The sequence below is a fragment of the Mesoplodon densirostris genome, chromosome 11 (genome assembly GCF_025265405.1).
Source record: "Mesoplodon densirostris isolate mMesDen1 chromosome 11, mMesDen1 primary haplotype, whole genome shotgun sequence".
Classification (NCBI taxonomy): Eukaryota; Metazoa; Chordata; class Mammalia; order Artiodactyla; family Ziphiidae; genus Mesoplodon; species Mesoplodon densirostris.
The window spans coordinates 102,615,378-102,637,476 of record NC_082671.1 but is presented as its reverse complement, the minus strand read 5'-3'; the positions used below and the strand labels follow the sequence as shown (position 1 = coordinate 102,637,476).

The 22,099-nt window shown below is 35.8% G+C and overlaps 1 protein-coding gene across 4 annotated transcripts in view; it reads right to left on the bottom strand.

Moving 5' to 3' along the window:
- The window catches only part of OSBPL8 (oxysterol binding protein like 8), a 159,406-nt gene that overhangs the window by 6,762 nt on the left and 130,545 nt on the right, over positions 1–22,099 (bottom strand). For all 4 annotated transcript variants that reach the window (XM_060112295.1, XM_060112296.1, XM_060112298.1 and 1 more), the window contains 6 exons: positions 20,274–20,372; positions 17,331–17,428; positions 15,359–15,448; positions 13,942–14,078; positions 11,842–12,027; positions 11,421–11,508 (listed from right to left, as the gene is read on the bottom strand). In XM_060112295.1, coding sequence (XP_059968278.1) covers positions 11,421–11,508; positions 11,842–12,027; positions 13,942–14,078; positions 15,359–15,448; positions 17,331–17,428; positions 20,274–20,372 — 698 coding nt within the window. The remainder of the gene's footprint in view (positions 1–11,420; positions 11,509–11,841; positions 12,028–13,941; positions 14,079–15,358; positions 15,449–17,330; positions 17,429–20,273; positions 20,373–22,099) is intronic.

Sequence of the window (22,099 nt, the reverse complement as noted above, 5' to 3'; positions counted from 1 at the left end):
TACACCATATCTTCTTTATCCATGTATCTGTTTTGTTTGGAGGTTTTTGATGACTGGTCCAATCTCTTCATTTGTTACAGGTCTGTTGAAATTTTCTATTTCTTTTTGAGTAAGGTTATGTAACATATGTGTTTCTAGAAATTTGTCGATTTCATCTAGGTTACCTAATTTGTTGGCATACAAATATTCATAATATTCTCTTATAATCCTTTTTATTTCTGTAAGGTCAGTAGTAATGTCCTCACTTTCATTTCTCCTTTTAGTTATTTTCGTCTTCTTGCTGTTTTTCTTTCTTAGTCTAGCTAAATGTTTGTCAACTTTGCTGACCTTTTCAAAGAACTAACTTTTAGTTTCATTGATTCTATGTTTTTCTATTCTCTATTTTGTTTATTTCCATTCCAAATTTCCTTCTGCTGGCTTTGGGTTTAGTTTTTCCCTTCTTTTTCTAGATCCTCATTGTTAAGTTAGGTTATTGACTGGACGTCTTTCTTCTTTTTTAATGTAGGTATTCACAGCTGTATATTTCCTTTTGAGCACTGCCTTTGCTGCATCTTATAAGTTTTGGTATGTTGTGGTTTTTGTTTTTGTTTTTTTCATTCATCTAAGTGTTTTCTAATTTCCCTTATGATTTCTTCTTTGATTCATTGGTTGTTTAGAGTGTCCTGTTTAATTTCCACATATTTGTAAATTTCCCAAGTTTCTTTCTGTTATTGATTTCTAGCTTCATTCCAATGTGGCTGGAAAAGATACTGTGCATGATTTTAATTTTTAAAAAATTTATTTAGATATGTTATGTGGCTTAACATATGTTCTATCCTGGAGAATGTTCCATGTTTACTTGAGAAGAATGTATATTTGTTGTTGTTGGGTAGAATATTCTATATATGTATCTGTTAGGATTAGTTGGTTTATTGTGTGGGTCAAGACTTCTGTTTCCTTATTGATCTTCTATCTAGATGTTCTATTCGTTATTGAGAGTGATACTGAAGTGTTCATCTATTGTTGTAGAATGGTCTATTTTTTCCTTCATTTGGTCAATGTTTGCATCATACATTTTGGGGCTTCATAGATTGGTACATATATAGTGATAAACTGACTCTTTTATCAATACATAATGTCTTTTTTTGTCTCTTGTAATAGTTTCTGACTTGAAGTCTATTTTGTCCAATATTAGTATAGCCATCCCAGCTCTCTTTTGGTTACTATTTGCATGGAGTAACTTTTTCTGTCCTTCCATTTTACTCTATTTGTGTCTTTGGATCTAAAGTGAATCTCTTGTAGACAGCATATAATTGGATCATGTTTGTCTTAATCCATTCTGCCAATCTGCCTTTTGAATAGAGAGTTTAATCAATTTACACTTAAGGTAATTACTGATAAGGAAGAAATTCTGCCATTTTGCTGTTTTCTGTATGTCCTATACCTTTTTATGACCTTCATTTTTTTCATTACTACTTTCGTGTTTAATTGGTATATTTTGGAATGAATTGTTTTGATTCCTTTCTTATTTCCTCTTGTATATGTGTTTTAGATATTTTCTTTGTGGTTATCATGAGAATGAGATTTATGCCTAAATTTATTACAATCTAGCTTGAATTGATACCAACTTAATTTCAATAGCACACAAAAACTTGGTTGCTAAACAGCTCCATTGTCCCTCCCTATATGTTTTTGTTGTCACAAATTACATCTTTATGCACCGTATGCTCAATAACATAGATTTATAATTATTTTTCATTCATTTAATCTTTCAAATTTTGTAAAAAATAAGAAGTGTAGTTGTAAACTAAAACTACAATAACACTGGCTTTTATATTTGCCCATCCATTTATCTCTACTGAAAATCTTTATTTCTTCATACAGGTTTGAGTTTCATTTCAACCTGAAGGACTATTTTAGCATTTCTTATATGGAAGGTCTACTGGAAATGACCTCACTCATCTGGAAATGTCTTAATTTCTCCCTCATTTTTGAAGGACAGTTTTGCCGTATATAGAATTCTTGTTTGACAAGTTTTTTCTTCCAGCACTTTAAATATGTCATCTCATGCCTTTGGCCTCCATGGTTTCTAGTGAGAAATTGGCTATTATTCCTATCAAGGATCGCTTATATGTGACAAGTTGCTTCTCTCTTGCTGCTTTCAAGATTCTTTTTGTCTTTGACTTTTGACAGTTTGCTTATAATGTCTTGATGTGGGGGTCTCTTTGAGTTTATCCTATTTAAGAGTTTGTTGAACTTCTTGGATTTATAGACTCATATCTCTCATTAAATTTGGGGATTTGGTGGACTTTCTTCTTTAAATATTCTTTTGCCTCTTTCTCTTCTTCTCTTTCTGGGACTCCCTTAATGTATATGATGATCCACTTGATGGTGCCCTATAGGTCCCTTAGGCTCTGTTCACTTTCTTCATTCCTTTCTTTCTGTTCCTCAGACTAGATAATTTCAATTGTCCAATCTCGGAGTTAGCTGATTCTTGCATTCCACCTTCTCCAAATCTGCTGTTGAATATCTTAGTGAATATTTCATTTCAGTTATTGTATTTTTGAGCTCCAGAATTTGTTTGGTTTCATTGTATAATTTCTCTTTATTGATATTCTGATTTTGTCTATATACCTTTTTCTTGATCTCCTTTAGTTCTTTGTCCCTGTTTTCTTTAACTCTTTAAACATACTTAAGATAATTGTTTTAAAGTCTTTGGTAAGTCTGGTATCTGGACTTTATCGGGAATGGTTTCTGTCAACTTACATTGTTCCTTTTAATGGGTTTGTATTTCCCTGTTTCTATGTATGCTTTTTTTTTTTTTTTTTTTTTTTTGCGGTATGTGGGCCTCTCACTGTTGTGGCCTCTCCCGTTGCAGAGCACAGGCTCCGGACGCACAGGCTCAGCGGCCATGGCTCACAGTCCCAGCCGCTCCGCAGAATGTGGGATCTTCCCAGACCGGGGCACAAACCCGTGTCCCCTGCATCGGCAGGCGGACTCTCAACCACTGCGCCACCAGGGGAGCCCTCTATGTATGCTTTTTAATTCTTTGTTGAAAACTACACATCTAAATATTATAAGGTGGTAACTCTGGAAATCAGATTTTCCACTTTCTCCAGGGTGTGCTGCTTTCTGTATTGTTGAAGGCTATTGTACTCCATCTGTTCAGTGAATTTCCCAAACTATATTTGCAAAGACTTTTCTCCTTGTTGTGCATGGTCACTGAAGCCTGTGTTCCTCAGCTTGTGTTTAGCTAGTATTTTGACATAGATTTCCTTGAACACCAGTAGCTAAACAAACAAGACACAAAAACACAAAAAAAAACCCCAAACCCAAACTCTCCTAGTCTTAGCAGACAGGCTCTGTGTAGGGGCACTCCTTCAACATTTCAAGCCTAGAAATTAGCTTAAGGTGAAAGGTGAGGGTTTTTGCAGGTCTTCTCTGAGCATAAGCATCTTGCTTTGGGCATTTTCATGGCTTTCTAGATTCTCCTGTATACATGGGGCTTTTCAACGTCCTAGTTTCCCAAAGAATCTCTCCCTAGCTTTTTCTCCTGGGCCTTACGTGGCCTATTGTGTGTTTTGCCCCAGGTATCTGCAGGTTGTTAGTTTGGCTTGTACTATTTTCAAGCAATGCCTGCAGCCTTTCTGGCTCAGCTCTGAGTTAGAAAAAAAAAAAAAGATGCACGCCCTGCATAAATCCTTCAGGTAGCCCCCAGACAGGTTACAAAAGACATACACAGCCCTGCGCACAACTTTCTGGAGGGGTCGACCTCAGTGCACCCCCCTTATGGAGAGGTCGGCTCCTGGCACTTCCCACTTCTGGAGAGGTCATTGGGGCTGAAGCCAGGCAGGACTTTGGGGGCACTCAGAAGCCTTCTGATGGAGCTCTGCATTTGAAGCCTGGATGCAGGAATTTTCAGAAGAGCATGGTGCTGTGCATGATGGCTATTTGGCTTGAAAGACAGACCCCTGAGTCACAAAGGACACTATGATGCCACCCATGGATTTCCCCATATGCTGCACTGACACACAGCACGGTGTCCTCCTTTACAGAGAGGAGAGTTCAGAGGATTCTTCTCTCGCTGCCATCACTGAGATGTTATAGGCCACTGCTTTCAAGTAGACTGAAGCTGGGGGCGCCTTCAAGATGGTGAAGGAGTAAGACATGGAGATCACCTTCCTCCCCACAAATACATCAAAACTACATCTACATGTGGAACAACTCCTATAGAAAACCTACGGAACGCTGGCAGAAGATCACAGACTTCCCAAAAGATGCCCTCAAGCGACCTACATGCAGAGGCGGGGCCAAATCCAAAGCTGAACCCCAGGAGCTGTGCAAATAAAGAAGAGAAATGGAAATTTCTCCCAGCAGCCTCAGGAGCAACAGATTAAATCTCCACAATCAACTTGATGTACCCTGCATCTGTGGAATACCTAAATAGGCAACGAATCATCCCAAAATTGAGGCGGTGGACTTCGGGAGCAACTGTAGACTTGGGGTTTGCTTTCTGCATCTAATTTGTTTCTGGTTTTATGTTTATCTTAGTTTAGTGTTTAGAGCTTATAATCATTGGTAGATTTGCTTACTGATTTGATTGATCTCTTCTGTGTTTTATTTTCTTATATATATATATATTTTTTTTTTCCTTTTTCTCTTTTTGTGAGTGTGTATGTGTATGCTTCTTTGTGTGATATTGTCTGTATAGCTTTCTTTTGCCATTTGTCCTAGGGTTCTGACTGTCCGTTTTTTGTTTGTTTGTTTTTTAGTGTAGTCTTCAGCACTTGTTATCATTGGAGGATCTGTTTTTTGGTTTGGTTGCTCTCTTTTCTTTCTCTCTCTTTTTAAAATTACTTTTAAATATTTAATATATTTTTTTAAATAACTTTATTTATTTATTTATTTATTTATTTATCTATCTATCTATCTACCTATCCCTTTTCTTCCGAGCCGTGGGGCTGATAGGGTCTTGGTGCTCTGGCCAGGTGTCAGAGCTGAGCCTCTGAGGTGGCAGAGCTGAGTTCAGGACATTGGTCCCCCAGAGACCTCCTGGCCCCACATAATATCAAGTGATGAAAACTCTCCCAGAGATCTCCATATCAGCGCTAAGACCCAGCTCCACTCAATGACCAGCAAGCTACAGTGCTGGACATGCTATATCAAACAACTATCAAGACGGGAACACAAACACATGCATTAGTAGAGAGGCTGCCTAAAATCATAAGTTCACAGACACCCTAAAACACACCACCAGATGTAGTCCTGCCCACCAGAAAGACAAAATCCAGCTTCATCCACCAGAACACAGGCACCAGTCCCCTCCACCAGGAAGCCTACACAACCCACTGAACCAACCTTACGTACTGGGAACAGACACCAAAAACAATGGGAACTACGAACCTGCAGCCTGCAAAATGGAGACCCCAAACACAGTAAGCTAAGCAAAATGAAAAGACAGAGAAACACACAGTACATGAAGGAGCAAGGTAAAAACCCACCAGACCAAACAACTGAAGAGGAAATAAGCAGTCTACCTGAAAAAGAATTCACAGTAATGATAGTAAACATAATCCAAAATCCTGGAAATAGAATGCGGAAAATAAAAGAACGTTTAACAAGGACCTAGATGAACTAAAGAGCAAATAAACAAGGATGAATAACACAATAAATGAAATTAAAAATTCTCTAGAAGGAATCAATAGCAGAATAACTGAGGCAGAAGAATGCATAAGTGACCTGGAACATAAAATAGTGGAAATAACTACCACAGAGCAGAAAAAAGAAAAAAGAATGAAAAGAATTGAGGACAGTCTCAGAGACCTCTGGGACAACATTAAACACACCAACATTCGAATTATAGGGGTTCCAGGAGAAGAAGAGAAAAAAAAGGGACTGAGAAAATATTTGAAGAGATTATAGTTGAAAACTTCCCTAATATGGGTAAGGAAATAATCATTCAAGTCCAGAAAGCGCAGAGAGTCCCATACAGGATAAATCCAAGGAGAAACAGGCCAAGACACATAATAATCAAACTATCAAAAATTAAATACAAAGAAAAAATATTGAAAGCAGCAAGGGAAAAGCAACAAATAACAAACAAGGGAATCCCCATAAGATTAAAAGCTGATTTCTCAGCAGAAACTCTACAAGCCAGAAGGGAGTGGCAGGACGTGTTTAAAGTGATGAAAGGGGAAAACCTACAATCAAGATTCCTCTACCCAGCAAGGATCTCATTCAGATTCGACGGAGAAATCAAAACCTTTATAGACAAGCAAAAGCTAAGAGAATTCAGCACCACCAAACCAGCTTTACAACAAATGCAAAAGGACCTTTTCTAGGCATAAAACACAAGACAAGGAAAATACCTACAAAAACAAACAGAAAAAAATTAAGAAAATGGTAATAGGAATATATATATCGATAATTACCTTCAATGTAAATGGATTAAATGCTCCAACCAAAAGATACAGACTGGCTGAATGGATACAAAAACAAGACCCATATATATACTGTCTACAAGGGACCCACTTCAGACCTAGAGACACATACAGACTGAAAGTGAGGGGATGGAAAAGGATATTCCATGCAAATGGAAATCAAAAGAAAGCTGGAGTAGCAATTCTTTTATCAGACAAAATAGACTTTAAAATAAAGACTATTACAAGAGACAAAGAAGGACACTACATAATGATCAAGGGATCAGTCCAAGAAGAAGATATAACAATTGTAAATATTTATGCATGCAACATAGAAGCACCTCAATACATAAGGCAAATGCTAACAGCCATAAAAGGGAATAACGACAGTAACACAATCATAGTAGGGGACTCTAACACCCCACTTTCACCAATGGACAGATCATCCAAATGAAAATAAATAAGGAAACACAAGCTTTAAATGATACATTAAACAAGATGGACTTAATTGATATTTATAGGACATTCCATCCGAAACAACAGAATACACATTTTTCTCAAGTGCTCATGGAACATTCTCCAGGATAGATCATATCTTGGTTCAAAAATCAAGCCTTGGTAAATTTAAGAAAATTGAAATTGTATCAAGTATCTTTTCCAACCACAACGTTATGACACTAGATATCAATTACAGGAAAACATCCGTAAAAAATACAAGGATATTCAGGCTAAACAACACACTACTAAATAACCAAGAGATCACTGAAGAAATCAAAGAAGAAATAAAAAAATACCTAGAAATAAATGACAATAAAAACACGATGACCCAAAACCTATAGGATAGAGCAAAAGCAGTTCTAAGAGGGAAGTTTATAGCAACACAACCCTACCTTAAGAAATATGAAACATCTCAAATAAACAACCTAACCTTACACATAAAGCAATTAGAGAAAGAAGAACAAAAAAACTCCAAAGTTAGCCGAAGGAAAGAAATCATACAGATCAGATCAGAAATAAATGAAAAAGAAATGAAGGAAACGATAGCAAAGATCAATAAAACTAAAAGCTGGTTCTTTGAGAAGATAAACAAAATTGATAAATCATTAGCCAGAGACATCAAGAAAAAAAGGGAGGGGCCTCCCTGGTGGCGCAGTGGTTGAGAGTCCGCCTGCCGATGCAGGGGATACGGGTTCGTGCCCCGGTCTGGGAGGATCCCATATGCCGCGGAGCTGCTGGGCCCGTGAGCCATGGCCGCTGGGCCTGCGCGTCCGGAGCCTGTGCTCCGCAACGGGAGAGGCCACAACAGTGAGAGGCCCGCATACCGCAAAAAAAAAAAAAGAAAAAAAGGGAGAAGATTCAAATCAACAGAATTAGAAATGAAAAAGGAGAAGTAACAACTGACACTGCAGAAATACAAAGGATACTGAGAGATTACTACAAGCAACTCTATGCCAATAAAATGGACAACCTGGAAGAAACGGACAAATTGTTAAGAAAGCACAACCATCCAAGACTGAACCAGGAAGAAGTAGAAAATACAAACAGACCAATCATAAGCACTGAAATTGAAACTGTGATTAAAAATTTTCCAACAAACAAAAGCCCAGGACCAGATGGCTTCAAAGGTGAATTCTATCAAACATTTAGAGAAGAGCTAACACCCATCCTCCTCAAACTCTTCCAAAATATAGCAGAGAGAGGAACACTCCCAAACTCATTCTATGAGGCCACCATAACCCTGATACCAAAACCAGACAACGATGCCAGAAAAAAAGAAAACTACAGGCCAATATCACTGATGAACATAGATGCAAAAATCCTCAATAAAATACTAGCAAACAGAATCCAACAGCACATTAAAAGGCTCATACACCACGATCAAGTGGGGTTTATCCCAGGAATGCAAGGATTCTTCAATACATGCAAATCAATCAATGTGATACACCACATTAACAAATTGAAGGAGAAAAACCATATGATCATCTCAATAGATGCAGAAAAAGCTTTCAACAAAATTCAACACCCATTTATGATAAAAACCCTCCAGAAAGTAGGCATAGAGGGAACTTACCTCAACATAATAAAGGCCATGTATGACAAACCCACAGCCCGCATTATTCTCAATGGCGAAAAACTGAAACCATTTCATCTAAGATCAGGAACAAGACAAGGTTTTCCACTCTCACCACTATTACTCAGTGGAAGTTTTAGCCACAGCAATCAGAGAAGAAAAAGATATAAAAGGAATCCAAATCGGAAGAAAAGAAGTAAAGCTGTCATTGTTTGCAGATGACATGATACTATTCATAGAAGATCCTAAAGATGTTACCAGAAAACTACTAGAGCTAATTAATGAATTTGGTAAAGTAGCAGGATACAAAATTAATGCCAAGAAATCTCTTGCTTTCCTATACACTAATGATGAAGAATCTGAAAGAGAAAATAAGGAAACACTCCCATTTACCATTGCAACAAAAAGAATAAAATACCTAGGAATAAACCTACCTAAGGAGACAAAAGACCTGTATGCAGAAACTATAAGACACTGATGAAAGAAATTAAAGATGATACAAACAGATGGAGAGATATACCTTGTTCTTGGATTGGAAGAATCAACATTGTGAAAATGACTATACTACCCAAAGCAATCTACAGATTCAAGGCAACCCCTATCAAACTACCAATGGCATTTTTCACAGAACTAGAACAGAAAAGTTCATAATTTGTATGGAAACACAAAAGACCCCGAATAGCCGAAGCAATCTTGAGAAAGAAAAACGCAGCTGGAGGAATAAGGCTCTCTGACTTCAGACTATACTACAAAGCTACAGTAATTAAGACAATATGGTACTGGCACAAAAACAGAAATACAGATCAATGGAACAGGATAGAAAGCCCAGAGATAAACCCAAGCACATATGATCACCTTATCTTTGATAAACGAGGCAAGAGTATATAATGGAGAAAAGACAGCCTCTTCAATAAGTGGTGCTGGGAAAACTGGACAGCTAAATGTAAAAGAATGAAAATAGAATATTCCCTAACACCATACACAAAAATAAACTCAAAATGGATTAAAGACCTAAACGTAAGGCAAGACACTGTAAAACTCTAGTGGAAAACATAAGAACACTCCATGACATAAATCACAGCAAGACCCTTTTTGACCCATCTCCTAGAGAAATGGAAATAAAAACAAAAATAAACAAACGGGACCTAATGAAACTTAAAAGATTTTGCACAGCAAAGGAAACCATAAACAAGACAAACAGACAACCCTTAGGATGGAAGAAAATATTTACAAACAAAGCAACCAACAAAGGATTAATCTCCAAAATATACAAGCAGCTCATGCAGCTCAATATCAAAAAACAAAAACAAATAACCCAATCCAAAAATGGGCAGAAGGGCCTCCCTGGTGGCGCAGTGGTTAAGAGTCCGCCTGCCGATGCAGGGGATACAGGTTCGTGCCCCGGTCTGGGAGGATCCCATATGCCGCGGAGCGGCTGGGCCCGTGAGCCATGGCCGCTGGGCCTGCGCATCCGGAGCCTGTGCTCCGCAACGGGAGAGGCCACAACAGTGAGAGGCCCGCATACCACAAAAAGAAAAAAAAAAAAAAATGGGCAGAAGACCTAAATAGACATTTCTCCAAAGAAGATATACAGATTGCCAACAAACACATGAAAAAATGCTCAAAATCACTAATCATTAGAGAATTGCAAATCAAAACTACAATGAGGTATCACCTCACACCGGTCAGAATGGCCATTATCAAAAAATCTACAAACAATAAATGCTGGAGAGGGTGTGGAGAAAAGGGAACCCTCTTTCACTGTTGGTGGGAATGTAAATTGATACAGCCACTATGGAGAACAGTACGAAGGTTCCTTAAAAAACTAAAAATAGAACTACCATATGACCCAGCAATCCCACTACTGGGCATATGCCCTGAGAAAACCATAATTCAAAAAGAGACATATACCACAATGTTCATTGCAGCACTATTTACAACAGCCAGGTCATCGAAGCAACCTAAATGCCCATCGACAGATGAATGGATAAAGAAGAAGTGGTACATATATACAATGGAATATTACTCAGCCATAAAAAGGAACGAAACAGAGTTATTTGTAGTGAGGTGGATGGACCTAGAGTCTGTCATACAGAGTGAAGTAAGTCAGAAAGAGAAAAACAAATACCGTATGCTAACACATATATATGGAATCTTAAAAAAAAAAAAAAAAAAGGTTTTGAAGAACCTAGGGGCAGGACAGGAATAAAGACGCAGACCTACAGAACAGACTTGAGGACACCGGTTGGGGGAAGGGTAAGCTGGGACGAAGTGAGAGAGTGGAATGGACTTATATATACTACCAAATGTAAAATAGATAGCTAGTGGGAAGCAGCTGCATAGCACAGGGAGATCAGCTTGGTGCTTTGTGTCCACCTGGAGGGGTGGGATAGGGAGGGTGGGAGGGAGATGCAAGTGGGAGGAGATATGGGGATTATGTATATGTATAGCTGATTCACTGTTATACAGCAGAAACTAACACACCATTGTAAAGCAATTATACTCCAATAAAGATGTTTTAAAAAAAGACATACACAACAATTTGTTAACAAGGTCTACTCTACTTCCTCTGGAACCAGGGCTCACACTGGGAATATGGGGACCCTTCAAGACTGCCACTGCACCAGGGAGGCATTAGGACAAGAGCAAGTAAAAATGCCATGAAGCCTTCTCGCTGCTTTGAAGTCACCTGATTCTTGATTCAGCTCTCACTTAGTTGCTGCAAACCTCTGACTCTTTTCCAGAGTTCAGGAAAATTTGGTTATGACAGTTTCTGCTTGATTTTTTATGCTTCTTTGGGGGCACAATAGCTTGGAGCTGCCTACTGTATCATTTTTCTGACCTGAAATTTTAAATTGTGGAGCCAAATTTTAAAGGTTGGTAACCAAAGATACTACGAATTTTAAAAATTCATATGCAGAGCAGGATCTAGTTACTTTTTTATTACATACCATTGGAGTGCGATGTTTCACTTTGGTCTGGATAACACCATCTTTTTCGTACTGTATCATATCGTTCAGTGGATCCCACGGTCGAGTACTACATAAATGAAAAAAGACCACTTGTTTAATGACTAAGCAAAATGCTCAGAAACTTTAAAAAAAACTTTCTACTCTATGATTAGATTTTCATTGGTAATTATAAACTTAGCTGTAAGATTAAGATATGTCATATATAATCTTCTGATCCTCAGCTTATTTTATAGGCTAACTACTATCATGGACTCTAATTTATAATGAATGGAACATCAAGGGTAAAATCTCACACATACTGCTTAATTTAAAAACTATTCATACTAACAATAAAAAAAAAGTAGAAATGAAGGCAAAAAACTATGAGATACTGTTTGTAATATAATTTTTAATTACTTACTCTGCAAACTTGTAATGCCATTCTCCTGTGAGTGAGTCAAGTTCAAATAACTTGCAAGTCCATTCTTCATTTTTTGTTTTCCGATCCCTGGCAGCTTGTCTTTGAGCTTCTTCTAAAACATACTTTTCTTGAGTAGCTTCTGTTTGGTCTTTGGCATTTATGGCTCGAGTTACCCGCTGCCAGAGTCTAATACATGTGAAAAAATAATATTGAAAAAAACAACAGAAAACCAAATCTGCATGGAATAGGCTTGACTCCCCTTGAGAGAAAATGATGCCCATGTGGGTTTTTGGCTTTGAGAAAGCTTATGCTTGGATGCTTAGAAACAAGTCAAGATATAAAAAGTGATGCCTTGAATAGAGTGAGACAGTGGAGAGCAATTTTTTTCTTGGCCAGAGAAATTCATTACATGGGTTCTTAAACATATGGAAGTGAATGTGCTGACCCACAATGGTAGAAATGTAATGAAGGCTCAAGAATCTACATTTTTAACAAGCTCCCCAGATGATTCTTGTACATACTGTTTAGGATCCACTGGCCTCAAAGATTCAGAAGTATACTGCCATAATTCTCAACCTTGGGTGTAGGATTTGTCAGGGAATTAAAAAAAATCAGAAGCTCCGGGAGTGGGCCCAAGTATTGCTTTTTTTTTTTTTTTTAAATGTTTCCCAGGTCATTTTAATGTGCAGCCAGTGTTGAGAACCATTGATTTAGCAGAAAAAAAATACTGAGGTAAAATCTTTTCCCCTACTAAAGTTTAGTTTTTTACTAGATATTTAAAAATATAGGGGCTTCCCTGGTGGCGCAGTGGTTGAGAGTCCGCCTGCCAATGCAGGGGACACGGGTTTGTGCCCCCGTCTGGGAAGATCCCACATGCTGCGGAGCGGCTGGGCCCGTGAGCCATGGCCACTGAGCCTGCGCGTACGGAGCCTGTGCTCCGCAATGGGAGAGGCCACAACAGTGAGAGGCCAGTGTACCGCAAAAAAAAAAAAAAAAAAAAAATATATATATATATATATATATATATATATATATATATATGTATGTGTGTATTCTACCCATCTGGGAAGATAGCATGTGGGGCTCAAAGAATAAAGGCCAGGGAATCAGATAGACTTGGGTTTAATCCTAGATCTGCCAGTTCTTGGCTGGTGAACTTAAAGTTACTTATCTTGTCTAAGACTCATTTTCCTCATCTTTAAAATACATTAAATTATACCCACATCTCAAAAACTGTCGTATGCCTTGGCAAAGTTTCACTCTGGATGGAGAGCATCACGTGGTTATAGCTGAAACAGAATTTTTAGAACTGGTGTGTACGTAATCTTCCATCTTTGAAAACCTCAATTTTGAGCATAGAAGGAAAGTGCACGTAGACTTGAATCCTCATGTGAAGAGAATGATATGCATGTGGAAACATGTAGTGAGAACTAAACTGCATAATGTGTATAAAGTACCTAGTAGAGTGTCTTTTACACAGCAACCCCTTTCTCCTAACACAAGGAAAGAAATAGAAGAATACGATTGGGCAATATGTATACAATATTTTTGGTGTGAAAGTATAGGAGATCCAGGAAGAATTTCATGATTTAAGAACATAAGTTATGGCCTTAATTAGTCCCCAACTAATATAAGTCCTCTAGAAGCCTGCACATCCAGTGGCGTGATTTCTGTATTTTAGAAAATAAAACAGAAGTAGATTTTGTACCACTTCGCCTAAAGTTCTACATGCCTAACCCAGGTTAGAAAACAGCTGCCAGATAAAAACCAAGAATCGTTAGTCCCACAATTTTATGCAAACAAAGAAGTTTTTCTTCTTCTTCTTCTCTCTCTCTCTTTTTTTTTTTTTTTAAATAAGCCCTGGAGCAGATAAGAAGAGAAAGGAAAAAATAGGAAGTTTTAGTTTAGAGCTGCAGAAGAGCAGCATGATTTGTGTTATAATTATTTGACATTCACATACACCAAAACAAAACCTTGTCACATCCCACAAATGTTGAACTATTTTGCTGAATTAAAAACAGAGAAAAGTGACCATACTGTTGAGGCATTACAAAAAATACTCTGATTTTCATGAAGTGAGCTGAAAAGTGGTATACTTACTTCTCTGATTCAAAATCTCCTTGCTCTTCAAATTTTACAGTGTGCCTTATTAATCTCCACTGCTTAATGTCTGGTGTTGGATTCCAGAAAACCTCTGAATTATCAGTCTTTTTGTCAATAATAAAAACTTCACTATCCTATATTTAAAGAAATTAAAAATTAATGTAGAGAATTATCTATATTTAAAATGGAATTTTGTAGTTTAGTAATATAATAATAATTTCTTCCTGACAATCCCACAGTGAAACACGTTTTTAAAACAAATATAACTAGCACTTTTCTAAAAGCCCCAAATCTCTTGTCATTCTTATAAAAACATTAAGATTAAATATCTAGTACTTTTCATTTAAAAACTTGGTTGAATGCAGAGGAAGTTTGTGAGATTTCAGAAGTTTCACTTAATAAACAAATTTTAGACAATTACATGCAAAAAGCCTCAACAACTGTCTCTGAATTGTCAAAGTAGAGCATAGTGTTTGCTATAGCTACAATGAGGGATGCTGTAGACCATCTACGTAGTCAATATATGTAGAAAAACCTAACAGCCTTTCTTAGCATTAAAAATCGTAGCACAATCTTATAAATTTCATGTTAAAAAATAGTTTTATCTTTTTTTCCAAATGATATTCAGATAGAAGTAAATTTAAAAAATAACAGAGCATTGTAGCCTCTTAACAGTTGAGTCTCTAGGCCCATCTTCATTTTCTCATCATATTTCTCATCGTTTTCTGATTATAATGCAGAAAAAAGCATATACCGGTGTTTACAGTGAGAGTGCATTTGGCAGTAGCATGATATGATCCTTTTTATTAACATAATAAGCTCCTCTTAACAAAATTATATAAATATGAATTTAGGTCAGCAGAGAAGTAAATAAAAGCCATTGCTCTCAAAAATCACTGTATCTTTTCCATGGTCCTCAAAAGGAAATATAACCCTAATTGGAAATGCCTCTCCTGGTGAGAGGCAGTATACTGTTGTGTGTAAAAGCACGGCATTGGAGCCAGAGTGCCTGGGCGGAAATCTTACTTCACTACTTTGAACAAATTATTTAAACTCTCTGTGCCTCAGTGTCCTCCTCTGTAAAATGGGGACAATAATAATGCTCATCTCATAGGGTTATTATACTAAATATTAAATGAGTTAATATGAGTAACATTTTTAAACAATGCAGTACATAGTAAGTGATATATAAGTGTTAGCTACTTTTACTGATTTAAAGTTTTGGAAAGATCAAATATTACATTAAACTAAATACTATTGATGCAGAGCAATACCAAAATATTTTTTAAATTGAAACTTATGTTGAATACTGGTGCTTTTAGAAATGGGATAAGTGAACTTATAAAATTTGATTTTTAATTTTTTCCCACAGAATAGAATTCTTTTTGTAAAGCTACAATATAAAAATACTTACCCAATGTCCTTCCAAAGTAGCTAGGACTTCTTTTCCCAATTTTAGTTTCCCTGATATTTGATTAACACAGTCACTACTACCTAGAAATGGCTTTTAAAAGAAAAAATGTTGAAGAAACATTTTACTTTTAACTTATATTTACATACAATGTAGACAAAAAAAAAACCCAAAAAAGTAACTGTATAGTTACAGTGCTGTTAAAAGCACAAATGGTGAAATGCTGACTCAAATTTTAGTCAGAAATATTCAATAAAAAGAAATTTAAATTTGTTGCTGTGGAAAAAATAGATAAAAATAGACTATGTGAAGCCCAAATAAACATATTAAGAAAGATCACACTGAAATAACTGACTGGTGTCCTGTTCTCTCTCCTGATTCAAGACGGCACTCTATCAATGTTGCAATATTTTAAGCAGTAACAACTCAGTAAACATAAGGGACTTAACTCATCTATTGAATAGCAACTCTTCCTTTTAAAACAAAACAATAAAACAATACCCAATCAAAAAAAACTTCTGAAAATTAAATTAGAAGAAATATATTTTGAGTTACTATATTGCCTTACTGATGTTTCTCCTCACTGACAAAATTCTGATGCTCCAATCTAATCTTTAAAGGTGTCATAAATTACTTAAGACCTCTTCAGTCATGATTTTCAAATATCATTATCACCACACAAGCAAAAAATCTGCTAAGAAGAAAAAAAAAATCAAAGGGCATTGAATCAAATAATACTTAAAGAGATCCTTTTTATTAGAGCAAAGTTGCTGATTAGCTGGATATCAACATAGGAGCAATTTAGTCATAAGTATTAAATAATTCATAGAAATATTTTTATCTAAACGTAATGTACTATCCTACACCAACAATGACACTGTGAAAAGGTCTTAAATTTCCCTTTTACGCTGAGGCAGACAGAATTTTCCAAAGATGGCCTCAATTATAGCTACCCTTCCTCCTTCAGCCCACATGTTCTTCCTCAATGAGACCTTGTCACCCTCTCACTGAGAAGTGGGGTCTGCATCCCTCCCCTTTGAATTTAGGTGGGTTTGTAACTCTTCAACTAGTAGAGAATGGTGGAAATGATGTAATTTGATTTCTGAGTCTAGGTCATGTACAGCAATGCAGCTTCTGCCTTGCTCACAAGGACACTTGTCCTTGGAACCCTGAGCTGCCAAGTAAGAAGTCTGACTACCTTAAAGTTCCCATGATGTGAGGAAGACAAACCACATGAAAAAGTCATGTTTACAGGTGCTCAGATCTGCAGTCCTAGTCTTTCAGTCATCCCAACATGTGATGACTTACATGTCATCAGACATGTAAGTGATGGCTTATATGTCATCAGACATGTAAGTGATGACCTACATGTCACCAGACATGTAAGTGATGACTTACATGTCATCAGATATGTAAGCGATGAGCCTTCAGATGTTTCCAGGCCCCAACTGTTGAGTCTCTCACAGCCTGAAAGTCTTCCTAACTGTTGCCCCAGCCATTATGTAGCAGAGATAAGCCATCCCCAATATGCTCTGTCCAAATTCCTGGCCCACAGGACTCCTAAGGAACAGAACGTAGCTGTTTCTAAGCTCGTGAGTTTTAGAGTAAATTGTTAGGCGGAAATAGTAAATAATAAAACTGTTAGTGTACACAGCATAGCTCAAGCTGATACATACTTTTCTTGGGGGGGGGTACATACTTTTTGGTATTCTATAAAGCAATGTTTCAATTTACTAAGAAATTTCCATTCATCCTCTTCTTACATCTCCTATTATAGTACCAACAGTTTTATTAATTAAAATTAAAAACAACAGATCATGGCTTTCTGTTGATTTGGATCTTCCAAGGCTCCCTTTCATGAATTCTATGCTCTTATATTTAGTTTTTAATTAGAAACTAAATCGTGCTTTTTGTTCAATATACATCGTATAGCTCTTCTTTACTTAGATGATACCTCCTATCATTCTCTACTAACCTTTAGTTTGAATTCAAGTATTGCACTGTATCCAGTTTTTTGACATGTAATATTGACTGTTCCACCAAGCTCCAGTGTCATTGTGCCATAAAGAATTCCTAAAGAAAAAAAACAAATTTGACAAAAGGTTAAAGAGAGAGAGAGAGAGACTGGCTAATAACAAGTAGAACTTTATAATCTAATCTTCTAGGAGAAACAAATAATTCAAGAGGATTCTGTCCTACTCAATTACAATCTATAATATATACATAAAGTTGGTTCTGTAGGATTTGAATAGATAACAGTTGATCCACATTTTTTCCAGAGTCTATATTTACAAATTAATATTATCACTAAAATATATTAGTAATCCCAAAATCAATACCCACAGCATTTTTGCAGTCATTCATGGACGTGTGCACATGTGCAGAGTGGTGAAATATTTGAGTTGTCCAATGTGCACACTGAAGCTGAAGTCAAACAAGGTGAGACTCTTGACTTCTGGCTTCATTACTCATGTAGTAAACAAGTGTCTTTTCTGCAGTATATTTAGTGCCACATTTTTGTGCTTTTTGTTGGTGATTTTACTATTTACAATGGCCCCCAAATAAGTGCTATCTGGTGTTCCTAAGCACAGAAGGTTGTGATGTACTTTATGGAGAAAATATGTATGTTAAAGCTTGGTTCAGGCATGAGTTATAGTGCTGTTGGCTGTTAGTTCAATGCTAATGAATCAAAAGTATATATGTAATATGGTGTCTTTAAAAAGAAACAAAGTTATGCTTTGATTGGTTGATGAAAATGCCATGACGAGAGGCTCACAGGAACCTAACCATGTGTTTCCTCTAGGAGCAACAGTTTAGTATTCATTAATTCAGTGTCTGTGGTGACTTTATAGGACATAAGTACTACAAATAACAAGAATCAACTGTATAAGTAAGATAAATTTAAAAATCTCTGTATTTTGGTTCTTGACTAAAAACAGTTGGGGAACTTCTGAGTTTGACGAATTAAACAGGCTGTGTGTGTGTGTGTGTGTGTGTGTGTGTGTGTGCGCGCGCGCGCGCGCGCGCGCACGCATATCTGTTCTTGGACTAAACTTTTTTTTCCCCAATGTTCATCATTCCCATAGTTTGTATATTTTTACTATGTATACATAGAAACCATATAAACTCATTTTGCACACAATCATACTATATATATCTTTCTCTAATTTGATTTTTAAACTCAACATTTTAGATAGGATTTAAAACTTTTTCAAATTTTTTAATATAATTTTTAAAGGTTACTTTCCATTTACAGTTATTACAAAATCTTGGCTATATTCCCCGTGTCATACAGTACACATCCTTGAGCCTTGAGCCTATCTTACCCATAGTTTGTACCTCCTAGTCCTCCACACATATAATGCACCCCCCTCCCCACTGGTAACCACTAGTGTGTTCTCTATATCTGTGAATCTGCTTTTTTGTTATATTCACAAGTTCATTGTATTTTTTAGATTCCATGTATTGAATATAAGTGAATCATACAGTATTTGTCTTTTTCTGACTTATTTCACTTAGCATAATGCCCTCCAAGTTGGACTAAAATCTTAAGGCAGCCTTTAATATGCAAATGCACAATGTTAATTTTCAAGAGAGGAACAGACTATGCAATGCTTCTCATATTTATTTGGCTATGGAATTCTTATTTTATAAAACAATTTGAGACTAGTGATTTGGAAAACACATCTTAGAAAATACACGAAGGTAGAACATAATCATTTCCTCATTCACAAGGGGTTATGATCTCTCCTTTTTTCCGTGCAATAAAAACACTGCTATGAAAAAAAAAATTTCCCTGTTGCTATTTGCATATGGCATTAGGCATCTCTCTACGTGAAATATCATTTTATTTATTCTAAATTATTTAAAATTTAAAAGTATATTTCTCATCAATTCATTTCAGGATTTCAGATATTTCACTTCATGTCTATTTCAAGAACCACACATGAAGCTCAAAGAATTACCTAGCCTGAGGCCACAAGTTGGCAGTCTTGCACAGTGGATGGGAGGCAACAAGCCTACAGTTTAGTCTCAGCATTCTTACTAACTAGCTGGTCTGGCTTTAGATAAGATTCTTAACCCTCCTGTTTTTTTCATCTGTGAAATGAGGTCATATTAAATAATTTCTATGTTTTCATAAATCAGTTCCTAAAATAGAGGATAATTACCCTAAAAAGTTATTTTTAAGAAATGGGTTGGAAAGAAGGGTAAAGATAATGACCAAGCTGAGTGTTTAAGATGATGCCATATAGCATAGCAGTGCAGACTGCAGAGCTGTGTGATCTCAGGCAAATTAACCTCTTTCTGCTTATCTTCCTCGTTCATAAAACAGGGAGAATATTACCTACTTTATAAGGCTGCTGGAATGATTAAATGAGTTTATAAATGTAAAGTGCACAGAATAGTTGGGTGCCTGGCCTGTTTTAAATGATAGTTATTATTTAATACCTTTATCTGTATACTAAATAATGGGGAAAAAGCATAATACATTAATTTTTAACAAACTGCCAAACTAGGATGAGAAAAAATTTAAGGAACTTGTTACAATGAAAAGCAGTGCATTAAAATTTTAAAAAGGGGTGGTGGTGCAAGAAGATAAAAATCACTTTTGAGGATTCTGAAATAGCGAGCAGTTTCACCAAATTTTACAACTCGCAGATAAGGCAAATGAAATTCCATTATTATAAATCAGCCTCTTCCAAATAAAGTATGTGTCACAAAAAAATCCACTGTGGTGAATTAATTCATCATAGAAATATTCAGCAGATGATAACAGTGATCTCAAGTATCTGTAAACCAAGGACACTTTCAAACAAAAGGCTGACTCCATCAATGTCAAAACATAAATTACAGTCAAATATACTTACTTAAAAAGAAGGTTTAAAAAAAACCTAACTCAAGTATGGAAAATATTTACCTTTACAATGAGCATATGGCATTGTCATTGAATAATCTTCGCCTCTATTCAAGAAAGTTAACCGTGCTTCTCCTTCTAATATTGCAGATAATGAGTTTCCTGAAATAAATATTGTTTTTTAAGTTTCACAAAAATAATTCAGCCAATTCAAAACAAACAAAACATATTTAGGACACTTATCAGATATCTACAGTGGAATGTCTTAAAAATGTCTCAGTCTCAATGTGTCCAAACATATATTTGTTGTCTTATACCCCAAACATATTCAATCCATGTTCCTATTCTTACAAAACGAGTACTTTTAAAAGGTACTCGTTATATGTTTGTTGTGTTATTTTACATGAGGCTCTTAAAAAAAATCTTAAACATATAGAACATGCAGTAAAACACTGTTTCACTGTATAGCTTAATATGCCCTTTTCTGAATAAAAACATTATTTCTTATCTGTAAGACACATTACTTCGTTAACTCCCAAGCTTTAAGTACATATAATTGATATAATACTATGGTTAATTTAGAAAAAATTTAAAATATGCATAACCCACCAAAATGCAATTGATGATAAAATTTCATGGTATTTTCTTCTAGCTTTTCACATACATATATATATATAAATATATATATTTCCCCCATTGAGAGCTTTATTGAAGTATAATTTACATACAGTAAGTGACCCATTTTAATGGTGCATTTTGATAGTCTTAGCAATTGTATCCAGTCACGTAACCTCCACCAGCACAATCCCTGCTCTTTGGCAGTCAATCCTTTCCTCCAGCCCAAGGAAACCACTGGTCTGGTTTCTATCACTATAGTTTGGCCTATTTTAGAATTTTGTATAGATGGCATCATAGAATATGTAGTTTACTGTGTCTGATTTCTTTCATTTAGCAAAATATTTTTCAGATTCATCCATGTTATTGTATCATTTCATGCCACTCTAACAATACTGAAAAATCTAATGTATGAACATAGTATATCTCTCCATTTACTTGTCTTCTTTAATTTTCCTCAGCAATGTTTTGTAGTTTTCAGTGTACAGGTCCTTTATATCTTTCATTAAATTTACTCTTAAATATTTTATTTTTAAGATACTATTGTAATCAGAGTTGTTTTTTAAATTCCATTCTGCAAGTGTTCATTTCTAGTATATAGAAATACAATTGATTTTTGTATTTTGATCATGTATCCTACAACCTTAAGAAATTCACTCCTTAGTTCTAGTAGTATGGTGGTATATTTTTGAGGATTTTCTATATAGATCAGGTATGTATGTGGTTTAACTTCTTCCTTTCTAATCTGTATGCTTGTCCTTTAACTTGCCTACTGAATTGGCTAGGACTTCTAACAGACTTTCATACAGAAGGGGTGAGAGTGAATATGCTTGCCTTGTACCTGACCTTAAGTAAAAATTATTCTATTTTCAACATAAGAGTATTAAGTTGGCTATTTATTTTTCATAGATACCTTTAATCTAGTCCTAGTTTGTTGAGAGCTTTTATCATGAATGGATATTGAATTTTGTCAAATGCTTTTTCTGAATCTATTAAAATGATATGATTTTCCTTTATTCTATTAATATGAATTACACTGATTGACTTTCAGATGATATGCCAACCTCTTATTTGTGAGATAAACCCTACTTGATCATGATATATTATCTTTTAAATATATTGATCATGACATGTATCATTTTTAGATATCCAGTTATGTGTGTGTATTACCGTTTATATATATTGATTCGTTACTAATTTGTTAAGGATTTTTGCAGGTATATTCAAGAAAGATATTGATCTACAGTTTTCTGACAATGTCTGGTTTGGGGATT